Source organism: Schistocerca nitens, chromosome 5, assembly GCF_023898315.1.
Source record: "Schistocerca nitens isolate TAMUIC-IGC-003100 chromosome 5, iqSchNite1.1, whole genome shotgun sequence".
Taxonomy (NCBI): Eukaryota; Metazoa; Arthropoda; class Insecta; order Orthoptera; family Acrididae; genus Schistocerca; species Schistocerca nitens.
Genome location: NC_064618.1, coordinates 132,294,866 through 132,316,949, shown reverse-complemented (window position 1 = coordinate 132,316,949; position 22,084 = coordinate 132,294,866). Strand labels below are relative to the sequence as shown.

Genomic DNA, 22,084 nt, shown 5'->3' with positions numbered 1-22,084 from the left:
AGTGGAGTGTGCACTGATATGAAACTTCCTGTTGTTGTGGTCTTCAGTCGTGAGACTGGTTTGATGCAGCTCTCCATGCTACTCTATCCTGTGCAAGCTTCTTCATCTCCCAGTACCTACTGCAACCTACATCCTTCTGAATCTGCTTAGTGTATTCATCTCTTGGTCTCCCTCTACGATTTTTACCCTCCACGCTGCCCTCCAATGCTAAATATGTGATCCCTTGATGCCTCAAAACATGTCCTACCAACTGATCCCTTCTTCTAGTCAAGTTGTGCCACAAACTTCTCTTCTCCCCAATCCTATTCAATACCTCCTCATTAGTTACGTGATCTACCCACCTTATCTTCAGCATTCTTCTGTAGCACCACATTTCAAAAGCTTCTATTCTCTTCTTGTCCACACTAGTTATCGTCCATGTTTCACTTCCATACATGGCTACACTCCATACAAATACTTTCAGAAACGACTTCCTGACACTTAAATCTATACTCGATGTTAACAAATTTCTCTTCTTCAGAAACGATTTCCTTGCCATTGCCAGTCTACATTTTATATCCTCTCTACTTCGACCATCATCAGTTATTTTACTCCCTAAATAGCAAAACTCCTTTACTACTTTAAGTGTCTCATTTCCTAATCTAATTCCTTCAGCATCACCCGATTTAATTTGAACTTCCTGGCAGCTTAAAACTGTGTGCCGGACCAAGACTTGAACTCGGGACCTTTGTTTTCAAGACAAAAGGAGTTCAGAGGATACAGCACATAAAAGATACAGAGAAAGGTTGAGGTTGGGGAGGGAGGAGGGCCTGTAATATGTTAAATGTATCGATGCACTGCACATCAGTCCACTGTAGGTGTGTGGTGGCCTTTCCCTTATTTCACTTATTGTTCCATCCAGGAATTTCCATTATTGTTATATATTGCCATTCATATGACTTGATAAAACAGGCAAAAAATATTATCAATGTCAGGAGTGATGGAAGAACAAGTAGAATGGTTCAACCTTGCTCTGTTACAGAGTTATTAGTTAGCTAGTTATCTGCATGCCTATGGATGATAATTGTGACCTCTTCATGCAATGTGGAATGAACCAGTTTTATTCTTATGATTCCAACATGCTGACCATTTCCATGAATTTCTTTCCTTATATCCCTGCAGTGATTTATACTACTTGATTGTGTCAAGTCTCTCTCTCTCTCTCTCTCTCTCTCTCTCTCTCTCTCCCTCTCTCTCTCTCTCACACACACACACACAACACACACACACACACACACACACACACGGCTACAATGTCTTGGATGAATCATGGTGATATATTTCCATTTTCAAACAGTGACCACTAGTTGACAACAAACTTCAGAAGGGATCAGGTGTACTATAATCCTATTGTCAGTATGAAAACAATATATTCAATCAGCGGCCAAATATTTTGACAACTGATAAAGAACAGTGCTGACACACCCCCACGAAACCTACACAGAGCCTCATCTGTTCTACAGAAGAAGTTATTAGACATTTGACCATTCTATTCAAATAATAGATCAACTATAGGAGAGCTCCCTAGGATAACATCACACATGTTATCGATGAAAAAGTACAAAACCCCAGTCATATCCCAGCAAAGTATGAAAACGTCCCCAGATTTGTAAAGGTAGTCTCATATATGCTCATTTCAAGGAGCTGCAGAATAATTTACCCTAATAGCCTTGACAAGGACTCATAGAACCTCTTCAACATCAGTATCTCTTCCAAAATGACCCTACTATTATTATTATTCTTTACTTTCTCAGACGTTAAGTCTGGTTAAAAATGGAAAGTGACGTGGACCTTGATCAAGCGTCACTTCCTTTTAACTGTATGGTATGTGTTATATTGCATTTAGGAACTTTCGGGTAATTGAACATGTATCAATAATTACTGATTTCTGTAGTTGTATATATAAGTTTGGATGTAGCTGTATTGCATTGATGTACTGGTGGATATTGTGTGGTATGACTCCTGTCGTTGATAGTATAATTGGTATAATGTCAACTTTATCCTGATGCCACATATCCTTGACTTCCTCAGCCAGTTGGATGTATTTTTCAATTTTTTCTCCTGTTTTCTTCTGTATATTTGTTGTATTGGGTATGGATATTTCGATTAGTTGTGTTAATTTCTTCTTTTTATTGGTGAGTATGATGTCAGGTTTGTTATGTGGTGTTGTTTTATCTGTTATAATGGTTCTGTTCCAGTATAATTTGAATTCATCATTCTCCAGTACACTTTGTGGTGCATACTTGTATGTGGGAACGTGTTGTATTATAAGTTTATGTTGTAAGGCAAGCTGCTGATGTATTATTTTTGCTACATTGTCATGTCTTCTGGGGTATTCTGTATTTGCTAGTATTGTACATCCACTTGTGATGTGATCTACTGTTTCTATTTGTTGTTTGCAAAGTCTGCATTTATCTGTTGTGGTATTGGGATCTTTAATAATATGCTTGCTGTAATATCTGGTGTTTATTGTTTGATCCTGTATTGCAATCACGAATCCTTCCGTCTCACTGTATATATTGCCTTTTCTTAGCCATGTGTTGGATGCGTCTTGATCGATGTGTGGCTGTGTTAAATGATACGGGTGCTTGCCATGTAGTGTTTTCTTTTTCCAATTTATTTTCTTTGTGTCTGTTGATGTTATGTGATCTAAAGGGTTGTAGAAGTGGTTATGAAATTGCAATGGTGTAGCCGATGTATTTGTATGAGTGATTGCTTTGTGTATTTTGCTAGTTTCTGCTCGTTCTATAAAGAATTTTCTTAAATTGTCTACCTGTCCATAATGTAGGTTTTTTATGTCGATAAATCCCCTTCCTCCTTCCTTTCTGCTTAATGTGAATCTTTCTGTTGCTGAATGTATGTGATGTATTCTATATTTGTGGCATTGTGATCGTGTAAGTGTATTGAGCGCTTCTAGGTCTGTGTTACTCCATTTCACTACTCCAAATGAGTAGGTCAATATTGGTATAGCATAAGTATTTATAGCTTTTGTCTTGTTTCTTGCTGTCAATTCTGTTTTCAGTATTTTTGTTAGTCTTTGTCTATATTTTTCTTTTAGTTCTTCTTTAATATTTGTATTATCTATTCCTATTTTTTGTCTGTATCCAAGATATTTATAGGCATCTGTTTTTTCCATCGCTTCTATGCAGTCGCTGTGGTTATCCAGTATGTAATCTTCTTCTTTAGTGTGTTTTCCCTTGACTATGCTATTTTTCTTACATTTGTCTCTTCCAAAAGCCATATTTATATCATTGCTGAATACTTCTGTTATCTTTAGTAATTGGTTGAGTTGTTGATTTGTTGCTGCCAGTAGTTTTAGATCATCCATGTATAGCAAATGTGTGATTTTGTGTGGGTATGTTCCAGTAATATTGTATCCATAATTTGTATTATTTAGCATGTTGGATAGTGGGTTCAGGGCAAGGCAGAACCAGAAAGGACTTAATGAGTGTCCTTGGTATATTCCACGCTTAATCTGTATTGGCTGTGATGTGATATTATTTGAATTTGTTTTGATATTAAGTGTGGTTTTCCAATTTTTCATTACTATGTTTAGGAACTGTATCAATTTAGGATCTACTTTGTATATTTCCAATATTTGTAGTAGCCATGAGTGGGGTACACTATCAAAAGCTTTTTGGTAATCAATGTATGCATAGTGTAGTGACCTTTGTTTAGTTTTAGCTTGATATGTCACCTCTGCATCTATTATCAGTTGCTCTTTACATCCTCGTGCTCCTTTGCAGCAGCCTTTTTGTTCTTCATTTATAATTTTGTTCTGTGTTGTATGTGTCATTAATTTCTGTTTAATGACTGAAGTTAATATTTTGTATATTGTTGGTAGGCATGTTATGGGGTGATATTTTGCTGGGTTTGCTGTGTCTGCTTGATCTTTAGGTTTCAGATAAGTTATTCCTTGTGTAAGTGTATCAGGGAATGTGTATGGGTCTGCAATGTAACTGTTAAATAATTTAGTTAGATGTGACTGTGTTGAGGTGAATTTCTTTAGCCAGAAATTTGCTATTTTATCTTTTCCAGGGGCTTTCCAATTGTGTGTAGAATTAATTGCTTGGGTGACTTCATGTTGCAAAATTATCACTTCAGGCATTTGTGGTATCATCTTGTATGTGTCTGTTTCTGCTTGTATCCATTGTATTATTATTATTATTTCTTTACTTTCTCAGACGTTAAGTCTGGTTAAGTATGGAGTGACGCGGACCTTTATCAAGCGTCACTTCCTAATTTGCTGTACGGTACATGTTATATTGCATTTAGGAACTTTCGGGTAATTGAACATGTATCAATAATTACGGATTTCTGTAATTGTATATATATGTTTGGATGTAGCTGTATTGCATTGATGTATTGGTGGATATTGTGTGGTATGACTGCTGTAGTTGATAGTATAATTGGTATGATGTCAACTTTATCCTGATGCCACATGTCTTTGACTTCCTCAGCCAGTTGGATGTATTTTTCAATTTTTTCTCCTGTTTTCTTTTGTATATTTGTTGTATTGGGTATGGATATTTCGATTAGTTGTGTTAATTTCTTCTTTTTATTGGTGAGTATGATGTCAGGTTTGTTATGTGGCGTTGTTTTATCTGTTATAATGGTTCTGTTCCAGTATAATTTGTATTCATCATTCTCCAGTACATTTTGTGGTGCATACTTGTATGTAGGAACGTGTTGTATTATAAGTTTATGTTGTAAGGCAAGCTGTTGATGTATTATTTTTGCGACATTGTCATGTCTTCTGGGGTATTCTGTATTTGCTAGTATTGTACATCTGCTTGTGATGTGATCTACTGTTTCTATTTGTTGTTTACAAAGTCTGCATTTATCTGTTGTGGTATTGGGATCTTTAATAATATGCTTGCTGAAATACCTGGTGTTTATTGTTTGATCCTGTATTGCAATCATGAATCCTTCTGTCTCACTGTATATATTGCCTTTTCTTAGCCATGTGTTGGATGCGTCTTGATCGATGTGTGGCTGTGTTAGATGATACGGGTGCTTGCCATGAAGTGTTTTCTTTTTCCAATTTACTTTCTTCGCATCTGTTGATGTTATGTGGTCTAAAGGGTTGTAGAGGTGGTTATGAAATTGTAGTGGTGTAGCCGATGTATTTATATGAGTGATAGCCTTGTGTATTTTGCTAGTTTCTGCTCGTTCTAGAAAGAATTTTCTTAAATTGTCTACCTGTCCATAATGTAGGTTTTTTATGTCGATAAATCCCCTTCCTCCTTCCTTTCTGCTTAATGTGAATCTTTCTGTTGCTGAATGTATGTGATGTATTCTATATTTGTGGCATTGTGATCGTGTAAGTGTATTGAGTGCTTCTAGGTCTGTGTTACTCCATTTCACTACTCCAAATGAGTAGGTCAATACTGGTATAGCATAAGTATTTATAGCTTTTGTCTTGTTTCTTGCTGTCAATTCTGTTTTCAGTATTTTTGTTAGTCTTTGTCTATATTTTTCTTTTAGTTCTTCTTTAATATTTGTATTATCTATTCCTATTTTTTGTCTGTATCCTAGATATTTATAGACATCTGTTTTTTCCATCGCTTCTATGCAGTCGCTGTGGTTAACCAATATGTAATCTTCTTGTTTAGTGTGTTTTCCCTTGACTATGCTATTTTTCTTACATTTGTCTCTTCCAAAAGCCATATTTATATCATTGCTGAATACTTCTGTTATCTTTAATAATTGGTTGAGTTGTTGATTTGTTGCTGCCAGTAGTTTTAGATCATCCATGTATAGCAAATGTGTGATTTTGTGTGGGTATGTTCCAGTAATATTGTATCCATAATTTGTATTATTTAGCATGTTGGATAGTGGGTTCAGAGCAAGGCAGAACCAGAAAGGACTTAATGAGTCTCCTTGGTATATTCCACGCTTAATCTGTATTGGCTGTGATGTGATATTATTAGAGTTTGTTTGGATATTAAGTGTGGTTTTCCAGTTTTTCATTACTATGTTTAGGAACTGTATCAATTTAGGATCTACTTTGTATATTTCCAGTATCTGTAGTAACCATGAGTGGGGTACACTATCAAAAGCTTTTTGGTAATCAATGTATGCGTAGTGTAGTGACCTTTGTTTAGTTTTAGCTTGATATGTCACCTCTGTATCTATTATCAGTTGCTCTTTACATCCTCGTGCTCCTTTGCAACAGCCTTTTTGTTCTTCATTCATAATTTTGTTCTGTGTTATATGTGTCATTAATTTCTGTGTAATGACTGAAGTTAATATTTTATAGATTGTTGGTAGGCATGTTATGGGACGATATTTAGCTGGGTTTGCTGTGTCTGCTTGATCTTTAGGTTTCAGATAGGTTATTCCATGTGTAAGTGTATCAGGGAATGTGTATGGGTCTGCAATGTAACTGTTAAATAATTTAGTTAGATGTGAATGTGTTGAGGTGAACTTCTTTAGCCAGAAATTTGCTATTTTATCATTTCCAGGGGCTTTCCAATTGTGCGTAGAATTAATTGCTCGGGTGACTTCATGTTGCAAAATTATCACGTCAGGCATTTGTGGTATCATCTTGTATGAGTCTGTTTCTGCTTGTATCCACCGTGCATGCCTGTTATGTTGTACCGGGTTTGACCATATGTTGCTCCAGAAGTGTTCCATGTCTGTTATGTTTGGTGGATTGCCTATTTTAATGTGTGTGTTATCTATTGTCTGGTAAAATTTCTTTTGGTTTGTGTTGAATGTTTGGTTTTGTTTCCTTCTATTTTCACTTTTTTTGTATCTTCTAAATCGTTTGGCCAAAGCTTGTAATTTCTGCTTCTTTTCATCTAATTGCTCTATTGCTTCTTGTTGTGAGATTTTACCTAACCGTTTTCGTTTTTTGTCTTATATTTCATGTCTTATAAATTGTGTTAGCTGTCCGATGTCTTTTCTCAGTTTTTCTATTCTGATCTGTAGCCTGTGTTGCCATGCTGGTTTTGTGGGTTTCTTCTGTGTGTTGGTTGGCTCTGATCTCTGCCTAGTGTGTATATTTAGTGTAGTGAGTGCTCCTACATAAACCAGTAGTTGTAACTCTTCCATTGTTGTATTTTCATTTATTTTGTTGTGTATGATTGTGTTGATAGTTGTTATTGTTGTTTCGACTTGTGGGTTATTTGGTGGTCTATGCAAGAATGGTCTAATGTCTGTATTTGTGTCTTTGTATTCTATATATGTCAGCTGAAATTTCTCTTCTATATCTAACATGTGTGTCTTTTCGTGTTCTATTTGTGCTTGTTCTGGTGGCTGTCTTAAGATGTCGTTTTCCTCTGATTGTTTAATTGATGTGTGTTGTTCTTTGTTTGTTTTCTCTGGGATGTTTGAGTCCATTACTGTATTTTCTTCTTCTTCTGATTGCACATTATTTTGTTCTAGTATTTGTTGTACTTGTTGTTTGATGTTTTCTAATTCTGACTGTGGTATCCTGTTATTTTTGATTATTACTCGGATCTGATCAGCTAGTCGTTGTTCTGTTAAAAATTTTAATTATGGGTATCTGGTAATAAATGTTGTGTATACTTGTGATCTGTATCCAGTTGTGTTGGTTCCTAGGTTTGTTGCTTGGTAATAACAGAACATGAGGTGTCGATTAACTTCATCTGGCCATCTCATCCTCTGTCTTTGTTTTCCTTCTAGGGTGGTTGCAGGAAGCATATCCTGCAAAACACCTCTATTTGGATTTGAATCATTTTCTAGTTGGCTAGCAGTGTCGTTACCATTGTGGGCGGGCATAGGGTTCAAGCGTCGTCCCCGACCATGACGGCGCTTGTCCGAGGCTTCTTTAGTTCTGTCCTGAACCAAGTAATCACACTAAAAGGGGGGTTAGCCCTATTAGTGGTTTGTTCTTTTCGTCGCCTTTTACGACTGGCAGAACATACCGGAGGCCTATTCTTTTCCCGGGCCTCCACGGGTATTATTATTATTATTATTATTATTATTATTATTATTAGCACAATCATGTGTTTCCATGTCAAGGGAGAAGCAGAGTTGTGCGTTTTATCTGTGGATTGTAGGAAGACAGAAAAGAAATTTCAAGTATTCTGTTACTCTATTGCCAGAATTCTGAATACCTCAGTCTGGAAACAGATTTCACTTTCTCATTGAATTACCAATGTCAGAACATTGTAATCTCCTCCATCTTTCCTAATTCCATCTATTGTCCATATTAGTCTTTTATGAAGATTTGAGAAGAGCAAGGATTACAATAAACCTTTTGGTTTACTTATCTTGTCATGTAGGGATGCCTCAAATTCTTCTTGTCTAGGAACTTGATTATTAAAGCTGAAAATGTTGCTTTTTAGGTCCTCACAGTTGGATTGATCTAAATTAATTTTAAGATTGTTGTTGCAGAATTTTGGTTTTTACATAACTATATTTTCTCACATTTTAGTATATCATACAGTCTTTTGATTTTTCACATTAACAAAGCTGAAATTATATTGCTCGCACAAGATACAAAAATACATCCAATCACATCAGAGACATGCTTACAACTCCCACACTCTGCATAAATAACTATATTCCAAATGGTTTACAATTTTTCATAACAAATAAATTTCTACTAGTTTCTGTTCATTATTAATTCTGGTTCTTATTTCATAAATGAATCCAGAAATGAACATAATAAGCAGTACAGTATTGCATAATTAATAATGGAAATTTTAAGTGTGGCAATAGTTCGTAATTTCAAATGTTTCTACAAAATTACACTACTGGCCATTAAAGTTGCTACACCATGAAGAAGACATGCTACAGATGCAAAATTTAACCAACAGGAAGAAGATGCTGTGATATGCAAATGATTAGCTTTTCAAAGCATTCACACAAGGTTGTCGCCAGTGGTGACACCTACAACACGCTAACATGAGGAAAGTTTCCACCCAATTTCTGATACACAAACAGCAGTTCACCAGCATTGCCTGGTGAAATGTTGTTGTGATGGCTCGTGTAAGGAGGAGAAATGCGTACCATCACTTTTCTAACTTTGATAAAGGTTGGATTGTAGCCTATTGCAATTGCGGTTCATCGTATCGCGACACTGCTGCTCATGTTGGTCAAGATCCAATGACTGTTAGCAGAATATGGAATTGGTGGGTCCAGGAGGGTAATACGGAATGCCGTGCTGGATCCCAACGACCTTGTATCAGTAGCAGTCAAGATGACAGGCATCTTATCCACATGGCTGTAACAGATCATGCAGCCATGTCTCGATCCCTGAGTCAACAAATGGGGATGTTTGCAAGAGGACAACCATCTGCACGAACAGTTCAACGATGTTTGCAGGAGCATGGACTATCAGCTCAGAGACCATGGCTGCGGTTACCCTTGACGCTGCATCACAGACAGGAGCGCCTGCGATGGTGTACTCAACTACGAACCTGGGTGCACGAATGGCAAAATGGCATTTTTTCGGATGAATCCAGGTTCTGTTTACAACATCATGATGGTCGCATCCGTGTTTGGTGACATCACATATTGGAAGCGTGTATTCCTCACCGCCATACTGGTGTATCACTTGGTGTGATGGTAGGGGGTGCCATTGGTTACACGTCTCGGTCACCTCTTGTTCACATTGACAGCACTTTGAACAGTGGATGTTACATTTCAGATGTGTTACGACCCATGGGTCTACCCTTCATTTGATCCCTGCAAAACCCTACATTTCAGCAGGATAATGCATGATCGCATGGTTGCAGGTCCTGTACGGGCCTTTCTGGATACAGGAAATGTTCGACTGCTGCCCTGGCCAGCACTTTCTCCAGATCTCTCACCAATTGAAAACATCTGGTCAATGGTGGCCGAGCAACTGGCTCGCCACAATACGCCAGTCACTACTCTTGATGAACTGTGGTATTGTGTTGAAGCTGCATGGGCAGCTGTACCTGTACATGCCATCTAAGCTCTGTTTGACTCAATGCCCAAGCATATCAAGGCCGTTATTACGGCCAGAGGTGGTTGTTCTGGGTACTGATTTCTCAGGATCTATGCACCAAAATTGCATGAAAATGTAATCACATGTCAATTCTAGTATAATATATTTGTCCAATGAATGAACCTTGAGCAGCCGCTGGTGAAGTATCAGTGCAGCGGTAGTGCAGTAGCAGTGCAGTAGCGAGTCGCATACTTAGCTTTCATATCTGTTTTGTAGTTTGATTCTTAATTTCTTTCCAAGTGTTTGTGCACTTGCATATTTAATTACATAAAGTGAATGGCGGACTGCAATGCATTCGCGTCACTCGAGGTGGAGGGGTCAATGTGGAGGCTGGCCAGCTGGCCTCGCCTGTTCATCCTATCAGTGGGCAGGTTGCCACTCCTTCAGCAGGGCCCGAGCAGGCACACGGGGGCAAAGGCTTGCTAGTTATTGGGAGCTCCAACGTTTGGCAGCTGATGGAGCCCCTTAGGGAAATAGCGTACAGGGCTGGAAAGAATTCCAATGTGCACTCGGTTTGTCTGCTGGGTGGCCTCATCCAAGATGTGGAGGCGGCCTTGCCTGCGGCTATCGAGCATACGGGGTGCAGTCATCTGCAAGTAGTTGCTCACGTCGGCACCAATTATGCCTGTCGCTTGGGTTTTGAGGTGATCCTCAGTTCATACAGGTGGCTGGCGAATTTTGTGAAGACCGCTGGCCTTGCACGCGGGGTGCAAGCAGAGCTCTCTATTTGCAGCATCGTTCCCAGAGTGGATCGGGGTCCTTTGGTTTGGAGCCGAGTGGAGGGTCTCAACCAGAGGCTTCGTCGACTCTGTGACAGTCCTGGCTGCAGATTTCTAGACTTGCAATATTGGGTGGGGAATTGTAAGACGCCCCTAGATAGGTCAGGGGTGCACTACACAAGGAAGTGGGTAGCAGAGTACTTGTGGCATGCACATGGGGGTTTTTTAGGCTAGACAGTAGTGTGAGGTGTCCTGATGAACACCAGTCGACATGCAGGCAGGGAAATCAGGACACGCTCAGTGTAAAGGCACTTCAGCTATGAAGATATTAGCAGTAAATTTTCAGAGTGTTCGGAATAAAGTTCCTGAATTTAGTGCCCTCCAGGAAGCGTGTGGCGCGCAAATTATTCTCGGGACTGAGACATGGCTGAACCCTCAGATAGGAAGTTCTGAAATATTTAGTGAGGGTTGGAACGTGTATCAGAAAGACAGATTAGACACTTTAGGAGATGGTGTCTTCATTGCAGTTGACAAAAATATTGTGTCTACTGAGGTCGAAGTAGAGTGGGGTTGTGAAGTTATCTGGACACGTTTAACAGGGCTAGGAGAAATAAAGTTAATTGTTGGGTGTTATTACCGGCCACCAGGTTCCACCGTGACAGTTCTAGAAGCATTCAAAGGTAGTCCACACTCTGTATCGCAGAAGTACCCGAATCATGCCATATTAGTCGGAGGCGACTTCAACCTACCTAGTATAGACTACGATGTCTATGGATTCATTACAGGTGGTACAGACAAGCTGTCATGTGAATTACTTTTGAACACATTATCTGAAAACTGTCTTGAGCAGCTAAATCGACAGCCAATGTGTAATGGAAATATTTTAGATCTGGTAGCCACAAACAGACCAGACCTCATCGATGGTGTCAGTGTTGAGACAGGTATTAGTGATCATGATGTAGTCATTATGACTATGGTTACGAAAGTTAAAAAGTCGGTCAAGAAGGCTAGGAGAGTATTCTTACTAGAAAGAGCAGATAAGCAGTTGTTAGCATCCCACTCAGTAGATGAACCGACTTCATTTACTTCAGGTACAATGGACATGGAAGAATTATGGTCAAATTTTAAACACATTGTAAATCATGCACTGGAGAAGTATGTGCCAAAAAAGTGGGTTACGCACAGAAAAGACCCACCATGGTTTACAGGGCAATTCAGAGAATGCTCAGGAAGCAAAGACAGTTGCACTGATGGTACAAGAAAGATCGGGAGAATGAGGACAGGCAAAAGTTAGTAGAGATTCATGCTGCTGTAAAAAGAGCGATGCGTGAAGCATACAACCACCAGCACCATCATACCTTAGCAAAAGATCTTGCTGAAAACCCAAGGAAATTCTGGTCTTACGTAAAATTGGTAAGCGGGTCAAAGGCTTCCATCCAGCCACTCACTGATCAGTCTGGCCTGGCAACGGAAGACAGCAAAACGAAAGATGAAATTTTAAATTTAGCATTTGAGAAATCTTTAATGCAGGAGGATCATATAAACATACCACCATTTGAGTCTCATACAGATTCCCGTATGGAGAACATAGTGATAGACATCCCTGGGGTTGTGAGGCAGCTGAATGGGTTGAAAATAAATAAATCGCCAGGTCCTGATGGGATTCCAATTTGATTTTACAGAGAGTACTCTACTGCATTGACTCCTTACTTAGCTTGCATTTATCGCGAATCTCGTGCCCAAAGTAAAGTCCCAAGCAACTGGAAAAAAGTGCAGGTGACACCTGTATATAAGAAAGGTAGAAGGACAAATCCTCAAAATTACAGACCAATATCCTTAATATCGGTTTGTTGCAGGACTCTCGAACATATTCTCAGATCGAATATAATGAATTTCCCTGAGACAGAGAAGTTGCTGTTCATGCATCAGCACGGCTTTAGAAAGCATCTGCAAAACTCAACTCGCCCTCTTTTCACATGATATCTTGCAAACCATGGATGAAGGGTATCAGACAGATGCCATATTCCTTGACTTCCAGAAAGCGTTTGACTCAGTGCCCCACTGCAGACTCCTAACTAATGTAAGAGCATATGGGATTGGTTCCCAAATATGTGAGTGGCTCGAAAACTTCTTAAGTAATAGAACCCAGTACGTTGTACTTGATGGTGAGTGTTCATCGGAGGTGAGGGTATCATCTGGAGAGCCCCAGGGAAGTGTGGTAGGTCCGCTGTTGTTTTCTATCTACATAAATGATCTTTTGGATAGGGTGGGTAGCAATGTGTGGCTGTTTGCTGATGATGCTGTGGTGTACCGGAAGGTGTCATCGTTGAGTGACTGTGGGAGGATACAAGATGACTTGGACAGGATTTGTGATTGGTGTAAAGAATGGCAGCTAGCTCTAAATGTAGATAAATGTAAATTAATGCAGATGAATAGGAAAAAGAATCCCGTAATGTTTGAATACGCCATTAATAGTGTAGTGCTGGACACAGTCATGTCGATTAAATATTTGGGTGTAACATTGCAGAGCTGTATGAAGTGGGATAAGCATGTAATGGCAGTTGTGGGGAAGACGGATAGTCATCTTCGGTTCATTGGTAGAATTTTGGGAAGATGTGGTTCATCTGTAAAGGAGACCACTGATAAAACACTAATACAACCTATTCTTGAGTACTGCTCGAATGTTTGGGATCTCTATCAGATCGCATTGAGGGAGGACATAGAAGCAATTCAGAGGCGGGCTGCTAGATTTGTTACTGGTAGGTTTGATCATCATGCGAGTGTTACGGAAATGCTTCAGAAACTTGGGTGGGAGATTCTGGAGGAAAGGAGGCATTCTTTTCGTGAATCACTACTGAGGAAATGTAGAGAACCAACATTTGAGGCTGGCTGCAGTACAATTTTACTGCCGCCAACTTATATTTCGCGGAAAGAACACAAAGATAAGATAAGAGAGATTAGGACTCGTACAGAGGCATATAGGCAGCCATTTTTCCCTCGTTCTGTTTGGGAGTGGAACAGGGAGAGAAGATGCTAGTTGTGGTATGAGGTACCCTGTGCCACACACCATATGGTGGACTGCAGAGTATATATGTAGATGTAGGTGTAGATGTAAAATACCCATTTATCATCTGCATTTCTTCTTGGTGTAGCAATTTTAATGGCCAGTAGTGTAATTTTAGCTGTCATTCAGAACTAGTACTTATCAATTATAACATTGAGACTAAAATATTTTATAAAGTAATTCATTTTCAGGAATTTTTGCTTGAAATATGACAAACTGTGTACAAAATTATTTGAAAGTTTTCAGAAAAGTGACTGAGATAATACTGACCTGCCCAAAATTTGAAAGATAATATTGGTAGTGACAACTACTGTTGAGGAAAAGTAATGCTAGAGGTGGATGTCCCATTACAATGTAGAGTAGAATGGTTATCAAGAACAGTACCACATGGAAACTAACAAACTCCCTATGGAATGGTAGTGCCATTGATACACCAGTCCCTGTTTGTTCTTCCCATCTGGAGTGTATGGTACATCTAACTTAAAACAACTCTCCCCAGGCTCATCAGTTTGATGCAGAACTAAGGGAAACAGAATGGATTTGGACAGGCTGCTTAAAAACAACACTTTTCAATAAAATTTTCTCGCTCACTGGCATAGTTACCCCAAACATTAGAAAGACACTATCATCAGAAATGAAAATAAGGAATTAAGGAAACAGGAATCTCACCCACCTTACTTAAAGTTTTGATTTCCATTCTTAATATGGTATCAATTCACCTCTGAATTCACCTGAAACTTTCAGTGTCAGACTATACTGAGGTAGAACATCTGGAGAAAGGAATACCTAAGGCATGTCACCACATTTCATAGAGGGCATTCTGTTGATACAGAGTTGTAGTGTCATGATACAGGGCTAACATAACATAAAAACTCAAATTATAGTCAAGGGAATGGTATGTGTGATTGTGGTGAAGTGCTGGACCAAAAACGTCTTGGTTTGCAGAAGCATAGAGGGGGATGATTTTTTTTATCTGCATGTTACTGAACATTGCAAGTCATTTGCATAAAGAATTTGCAGTTGTAAATTAGTTGGCACATTTCAAACTTGCATAAATAAATATCAGGTTATGCAGCCCTTCATCTGTAGTTTTGTATAAAAATTGGTTAAGGGTTTTTTTTTAATTTTATTTCCTCTCACTGTTATTATTCTAAGAAAAATCTCTTCATGTTTTGACCTGAATAAACAAGTCATGAGCATAGAGAAGCTACCAGTTCTTAAATTATTTGTTTGGATTTCTAGGTGGAGATTATCTTATAGAAATCAGTGGTCAATGCCTTAATGTGTATGGACAAGGAGCTCTGCGCTTCATTGATCGGCCATGGAATTCAGGAAAAGCAGCAGAAGTGTATACTGTAAAATTCAATTACATAAATTTTAATCACATCATTTCAGTATTTGGAAGACTGAAGCAGCGCTTTCAAAATGTTGAAAACTTTGTCTTTCAAGAAACAAATATTCATTGTCTGGCTCAGCTTAATGCTCTAGCTGATGTGCAAGGTCTGACCTCTCTGCATATTGAGAGCGAAGGGAACCCCATAACACAAAAGGACTGGATTAAATATGCTGTTTACCGACTTTCACATTGGGGACTTAAAGTTATAAATGGAAAAGAGGTATGTTGTATTTTGCAGAATCATCAGACATACTGGTATGGTTAATCTACTGCCACTCACTGGCTTATGTTTAGAGTGAAGATTTTTTCTATGTTCCTTTCTCAGCATCATCTACTTATACAAGCTGTAAACCAATGCTATCATTTGATTGAATTTATAGATATAATGCTATTTTTGTGTATGTTAAAAGAAGTTTTTACTTGTTTTGCTTCCTCAGAAATTAAAAAGTGTTTTAAATTCAATTTAAACTAAACTGTGCTTCAGAATCAAACAGAATGTTTCATGTTACTAAGCCCAAGAACAGGTTTTCGTATTGTTGAAATACATAACCTGCTGTTGTCCCTCTAACTTTATCGGAAATTGTTAATGCTCCCATCCTGACAGTTATTTGTGGGAAACAAACATTTTCAAATGAAATACTTGTGTTTTATATAAGTAGCAGACATTTTTATGGTCTTAAATCAGTAAATTTGAATTAAATTATTTCATCCAACTTATTAAAGATCGAAAAGTTCTTATTTACTGAAAACATAGCCAAATCAAAGGTACATATTTTTGCTTATTTTTATCAACTTTTGTACTGTGTTCAGTAAACAAGTAATTTTAGTCAATATATGAGACCAAATTAGGTTAATAATGTACATTAGCACAAATAGCATACACATGAATCTATACTTATAGTATACACAGGACTGCTATATCCTATCCAGGAGATACAAACTGGAGCATTTCTTGGAAAAATCTTGAAGTGACAGTTAAAAAACAAACACTAAAAATTCTAGCTCACAAGCCAAACTTCTTCATTTGCCTATCCATGTCCCCACCAAAGATACTTGTTGTTCAGGGCCAGAACACCAGGTGACAGAATGACTAGCCATAACTTTCCTTTAGAAGACAAAATTCCAGTATTTCTGATAAACACATTTGAAAGTATGGAAAACAAATACCTAGTTTTCAGAACTGTTAGTTCCTTCCCCAGAGAAGAAAGGAGTGGTAGGTTGAGAGGGATCCGTCTGTTGCAAGAACAACTGAGGCAGAACATCAAGAAACAAAAAAAATGAAACTGCATACCCTTGGTAATAGATGCAACAGAAACAATAAAACATTAAAATCATTTGCCACCAAATTCATTTGTTGTTTCCTAACAATGGCAGCACATTTTGCACCTACTAATAGACTGCTTAATACAGAGAATGAACCTTAATTCTGTAAACTTTGCTTACGCCACCCACAGACATTAGTTTAAAAAATACAACTTCCACAGAGATAACAAAAACATTGTGTGTAGTGTAAACAAAGTCTACAGAATTATATGATGCTATTTCTAGAAGAGTGTTAAAATATGATGCTGACTTGATCAGATCACCTTTGACCTGTATTGGTAATATGTCAGTGACTCACATCTAACTATACTTTTTCCTCACAGAATTTTCAATTTTTATGTGTACTAAATCATAGAAAGAACACTGACTCACTTTTCAAAATCACAGCTTTGTTAACTATTTTCCATCTATGTTTTGCACCGCATTGCCACAGTTTGTCCTTACCCAGTTGTGATTGGTAAAATTTGCTAGAATAATTGAAAGCCTAGGGAGTTTTCTGTGATACAAGCCAGATTGTAGGTATGAAGACTTTTCCCATTTCTTTAGCCACACTTCTATGACATTAACATATTCAGCAGGCTGTTTCCTGACTTCTGAGTACAGAGGGCCTCTGGAGTGCAATCTATCAGTTTCCATGTGTTTGGCCTGTTGATGACTTGAGAGCAAGTAATTAATTTGTATTTCTAATGTGTCTGCTGACAACAGCATGGCCCTATGGTAACCAGGATTGATGGGTGTGACTGAGTATAGGCAGTCAATAGGTAGGCAGGGTGCAGTTCAGTTCTATGTCCTTGGGCAGGAGGTCGGCATCGGTCTTCATTTTTGTACTTCCTTTTATTGTCAGACAGTTGAAGTATTTCGTGTTACTCAGAGTTTCTTCACATTTATCTTCCTTGTACCTGTACTTTTCTGTCCAACTTTCATGAGTGCTCATTTTAGAGATGTCTGCTCCTCTTCAGCTGTATTGTCTATTGTGGTATTCATTTTTGTAATGTCTATAGTCTCAGAGAACTTCATATACATCTCATCATTGATCAGTATTTCAGTATCCCACTTCTTTCCACATTAATTATTCTGGGTGATTCTCTTTACGCATTGACCGAGCGAGGTGGCGCAGTGGTTAGACACTGGACTCGCATTCGGGAGGACGACGGTTCAATCCCGCGTCCGGCCATCCTGATTTAGGTTTTCCGTGATTTCCCGAAATCGCTCCAGGCAAATGCTGGGATGGTTCCTTTCAAAGGGCATGGCCGACTTCCTTCCCCATCCTTCCCTAATCCGATGAGACCGATGACCTCGCTGTCTGGTCTCCTTCCCCAAACCAACAACTCTTTACGCATTGGTTTACTCTTATCATTACTAAATTATGATCTGAGCCTATATTTGCTTCTGGGTATGCCTTACAGTAAAATAGTCCTGAAACTCTGTCTAAGTGTGATGGTGGAATCATTCCATGCCTTCAGGGCTTTTCCATGTAGGCCTTCTTGACTTGCTGATTTTTGAACAGTGCATTCACTGTTTTTAACTGACATGTATTAAGGAACTCAGTTAACCTTTCACCACTCTTTTTCTGACTAATGAGCCCATATTCTCCTGTGACTATGTCTTTATTCCTTCTACTACAATGTTCCAATCCCCCCGTAATTATTAGACTTTCATCTCCCTTTATGTACTGAATTATCCATTCAGCATCCTAATATACTTTCCCTTGTCTCTTCATCTTCTGTGATTTTGGCATGTATGCCTGACCAGTTGTTGCTGGAGTCAGTTTGCTCTTCATTCTTATGAGAATAATCCTTTCACTGAATTGTTCAAAGTACTTAACTTTGTGCCCTACCCTCCTATTCACAAAACTCCTGTTCCTGTTGCACCATTCTCTGTTGCCATTGATATTACCCTATATTTGTTTGGCCAGAAATTCTTATTGCCTTTCCATTCACTTCACTGACACTCACTATATCTAAACAGAGCATTTTCATTTCCCTTTTAAGATATTCTAGCTTCTCTACCACGTTCAAACTTTCCACATTTCACATTATGATTTGTAGAATGTTATGGTTTCATTGGTTATTCAATCATTTTCTCATGGTCATCTGCCACTCAGCTCACCCCTCTCAGAGATCTGAATGAAGGATTAATCTTGATTCTTTTTAGGACAGAGAGATCATCTTGACTCTTTTTCAGTTACAAGGCATATGTCCTGAGGATACACATTACATGTCTTTAATGCAGTGGTTTACATTGTGTTCTGCAACCTCATGTCATTGGTCATTGTTGATCATTCCACCTTTTAGCGGCAATTTCCTACCCTAAGGCAAGAGGATGCCCTGAACCTTTGTTCACTGATCTGCCCTCATCAACAGAGTAATAGGCAGTATGAAGATGACTCCTTAAAGGGCCCTCACATGCTCGATATTTATTGTGCAATAATATTGTGCAAGTATAAAGCCTGTAAGTGTGAATCCAAGAACAGAACCACGTCATTATGCAATATTTATGCCCAGCATGCCTTCGTAGTGAACATATGAGCCCTCGATGATGTGGAACTTCTATGTATTGCAACTGAGTTGCTTGCCTTCAAAACACAAGCATAAATTATGCAGAATGGATGAAATAAGTCTGGAAGGCTTCCAGTAAACATTTCAGTGGATCAGGGGCTAATTCACTGTAGCTTAGATTCCTATACCATAACAACAACTAAGTTTCATTAGAAATTAAAAAAGTGAACTGTGTAATTTATCATACACATGTATTGTTTTCTATGTATTTTTCTTTTCTAACAACTTTTGCAAATGAAACAAGCAATTATTTACTGATTACTGACTGAAAGCTTACATGTTCTTGTTTATGTGCCATGACAATTATCGCAAGTAAAAAAAAATCATGTACACTCACTAAACAGCTGGCCAGTTCTGTAAACAGCTACAAGTAAAATAAACATTTATGCTGACTGTCATGACACCATGATGTTCAGGTTCCTGTGCTATTTGTGGACAGCAAGATATCTGGCATTTCCTAAACAATCAAGAATTTCATTTCTCTAAGTACAGCATGGTGCTTTAATATACATGCACCAGCACAACCCCTCATCATTTGTCATTTACTTTTTTCATTTCTTTGCTGAAATTCATTCAAAGTGAACTGAATTCTCTATCTCCTCAGGGACTGCTGTTTATCGTACAGTACTCCCTCTATATAGTACAAAATATTGCCCAGTATATTGAGCAGGTATCACTATTTTTAAACCAGTGCAGTCTCCTTCATTATGCTGCACAAATCTCAATTACTCAGTATTGTGCAATAAATATTGAGCATGTGAAGGCCCCTTAAGCTGGAAATCATCAGCTGCCTTTTATGATGATTTTTATGTAAAATTTGAGTAGTAGCTGGGATTAAATTTGGGACCCAGAATTCTTGACTGCTTCTATAGCTTTGCATTTCTGCTCGAACCTTTCCTGCTTTGCTATTTTGCACTTTCTATCAATCTCAGTTACTATATCTCCATATTTCCTCGTGCCTACTTCATTTTTATATTTTCTCCTTTTGTAAATTAAATTTGGTGACCCACCAAGTTAGCCATGCATGTTAAGGCACCGCTTCCAGGATGGGGAGGTGTGCTGGCCCTGGATTGAATCTGCTCTGCAGATTAATAATGAGGATCAGTGCACCAGCCAGCCTGGATATGATGTTTAGGCAATTTTCCACGTCCAACCGAGTGATTACCAGTCTGGTACCTATGTCCCACCTCAGTTACATAATTCAAAAACATTTAGAAAACTTTTACTCACTTTCACGTGAATAACACTACACACAGATAGTTGGGGGTACACATATTCCATCCCAGGGGATGACAGGGTGGTGACAACAACAGCATCTGGCCACTCCTTAAATTAGCCATTCCACATCTGTCAAACAATCATGCCCTGCACCAATGAGGGACAAAGGCAAAAAACAATGATGATGCAAGTTTAACTCTGTATCCCCTAACGTGTTATGCAAGGATATCTTACTCTTTTGCATTTTGGTCCCATGCTGCCTTCACTTTTCATCTTTCAAAGCTATTCATCATTCTCATATTGTATTTCCTTCTTATGTTTCAGCCAATAGTTGCTGAATACTTTCTTTGAAACTCTTAAAAATTTCTTTGTTCTCTCAACTAATTCCAGTACTATCATATTAATTTCCCACTTTTCTGAAATTCTTTCAGTTTTAATCTGCAGTTCATAACTAGCAAATTATGGTCTGAGTCAACATATCTTCCAGGAAATGCATTGCAGTTTAAAATTTGGTTCCTAAGTCTCCATATTGCCATTATATAATCTGTATTTAATGTTCCAGTGTCCCCAGGTATCTTCCAACTGTACAACCTTCTTTCATGATTCATAAATAAAGAGTAAGCAATGATTCAATTGTGCTCTCTGCAAAATTTCAGCAGTCAGCTTCCCCTTAACTCCCCCCACTATTTTCCCTTCTATTACTTTCCCACTGTCAAATTCCATTCAAAGTTCACTTTTGACTCCATTAACAAACTGAATAACTTCTTTTATCTTATCTTATATTCTTCCAGTCTGTTCATTACCTGCATAGCTAATAGGTATACATACTTGAAGTACTTTACTTTGTATTCATGCTGGTTGGAGTGATGTGCTGTCAATGGAAGTTCACCCATATTCTTATCTTCTTATTCATTATTGTACTTGTCTTGTACTACCAATTTTTGATTCTGTGTTGGTAAGCTGGTACTCAACTGAACAGAAGTCCTGTAGTTCTTGCCACCCCACTTCATTAATGATTTTGATTTTATTTTGTCTGTGTTCCATATTTCCCACTGTGTTGGACTCACAAGAATGTGGAACGAATTTTTTTTTTTTTTTTTTTTTTTTTTTTTTTTTTTTTTTGAGATTTTAAGTACAATTACTTTCACAATTATATGACATTTATCACACATTTGAATTCATAATTATACTAAATTTATGTTTTCAAAGGTACACTAGTCTGCCACTCATGGTATAGTGGCTAGCGTTGCTGCCTCTGGATCATGGGGTCCTGGGTTTGATTCCCGGCCTGGTTGGGGACTTTCTCTGCCCAGGGACTGGGTGTTTGTGCTATCCTCATCATTTTGTCATCATCATCATCATCATCATCATCATCATCATCATCATCATTAGTGACAGTGGCTAGATTGGACTGTGTAAAAAAGATTGGGGTGTGTAAAAATTGGAACTTTGCACGGGTGCTGATGGCCATGCCTCACAAACCTAACATCATCATTATCAAAGGTACACTAGAGCTACACCTGTATGTTAACTTACATAGTCTTCGTACAAGTGAGTCCATCTCATCTTGGAGCCTGAGTGTCCTGCCAAACCTCCCCCAGTCTATCACTCTGTCCTCTCCGAAGGAAGCTAGGTAGTGTGGCCACTGTTACTTTTATATAAGGTTGTCAGTGATACTGCATATTTTGCCTCTTGAAGATAAGCACTGGCCAGCAATTCTGTCATAAATCTAATCACCCCTTTATATTCTGATTTATTTTTTCATATTATGTTGCAAAAAATAGTATTTTTTAGTATTGAAAGGCACCCTATAAAGCA

At 38.3% G+C, this 22,084-nt stretch overlaps 1 protein-coding gene across 1 annotated transcript in view; it reads left to right on the top strand.

The window, feature by feature from the left end:
• The window catches only part of LOC126259538 (leucine-rich repeat-containing protein 49), a 173,209-nt gene that overhangs the window by 121,008 nt on the left and 30,117 nt on the right, over window positions 1-22,084 (top strand). Inside the window, exon 6 of the mRNA XM_049956413.1 lies at window positions 15,014-15,387. Coding sequence (XP_049812370.1) covers window positions 15,014-15,387 — 374 coding nt within the window. The remainder of the gene's footprint in view (window positions 1-15,013; window positions 15,388-22,084) is intronic.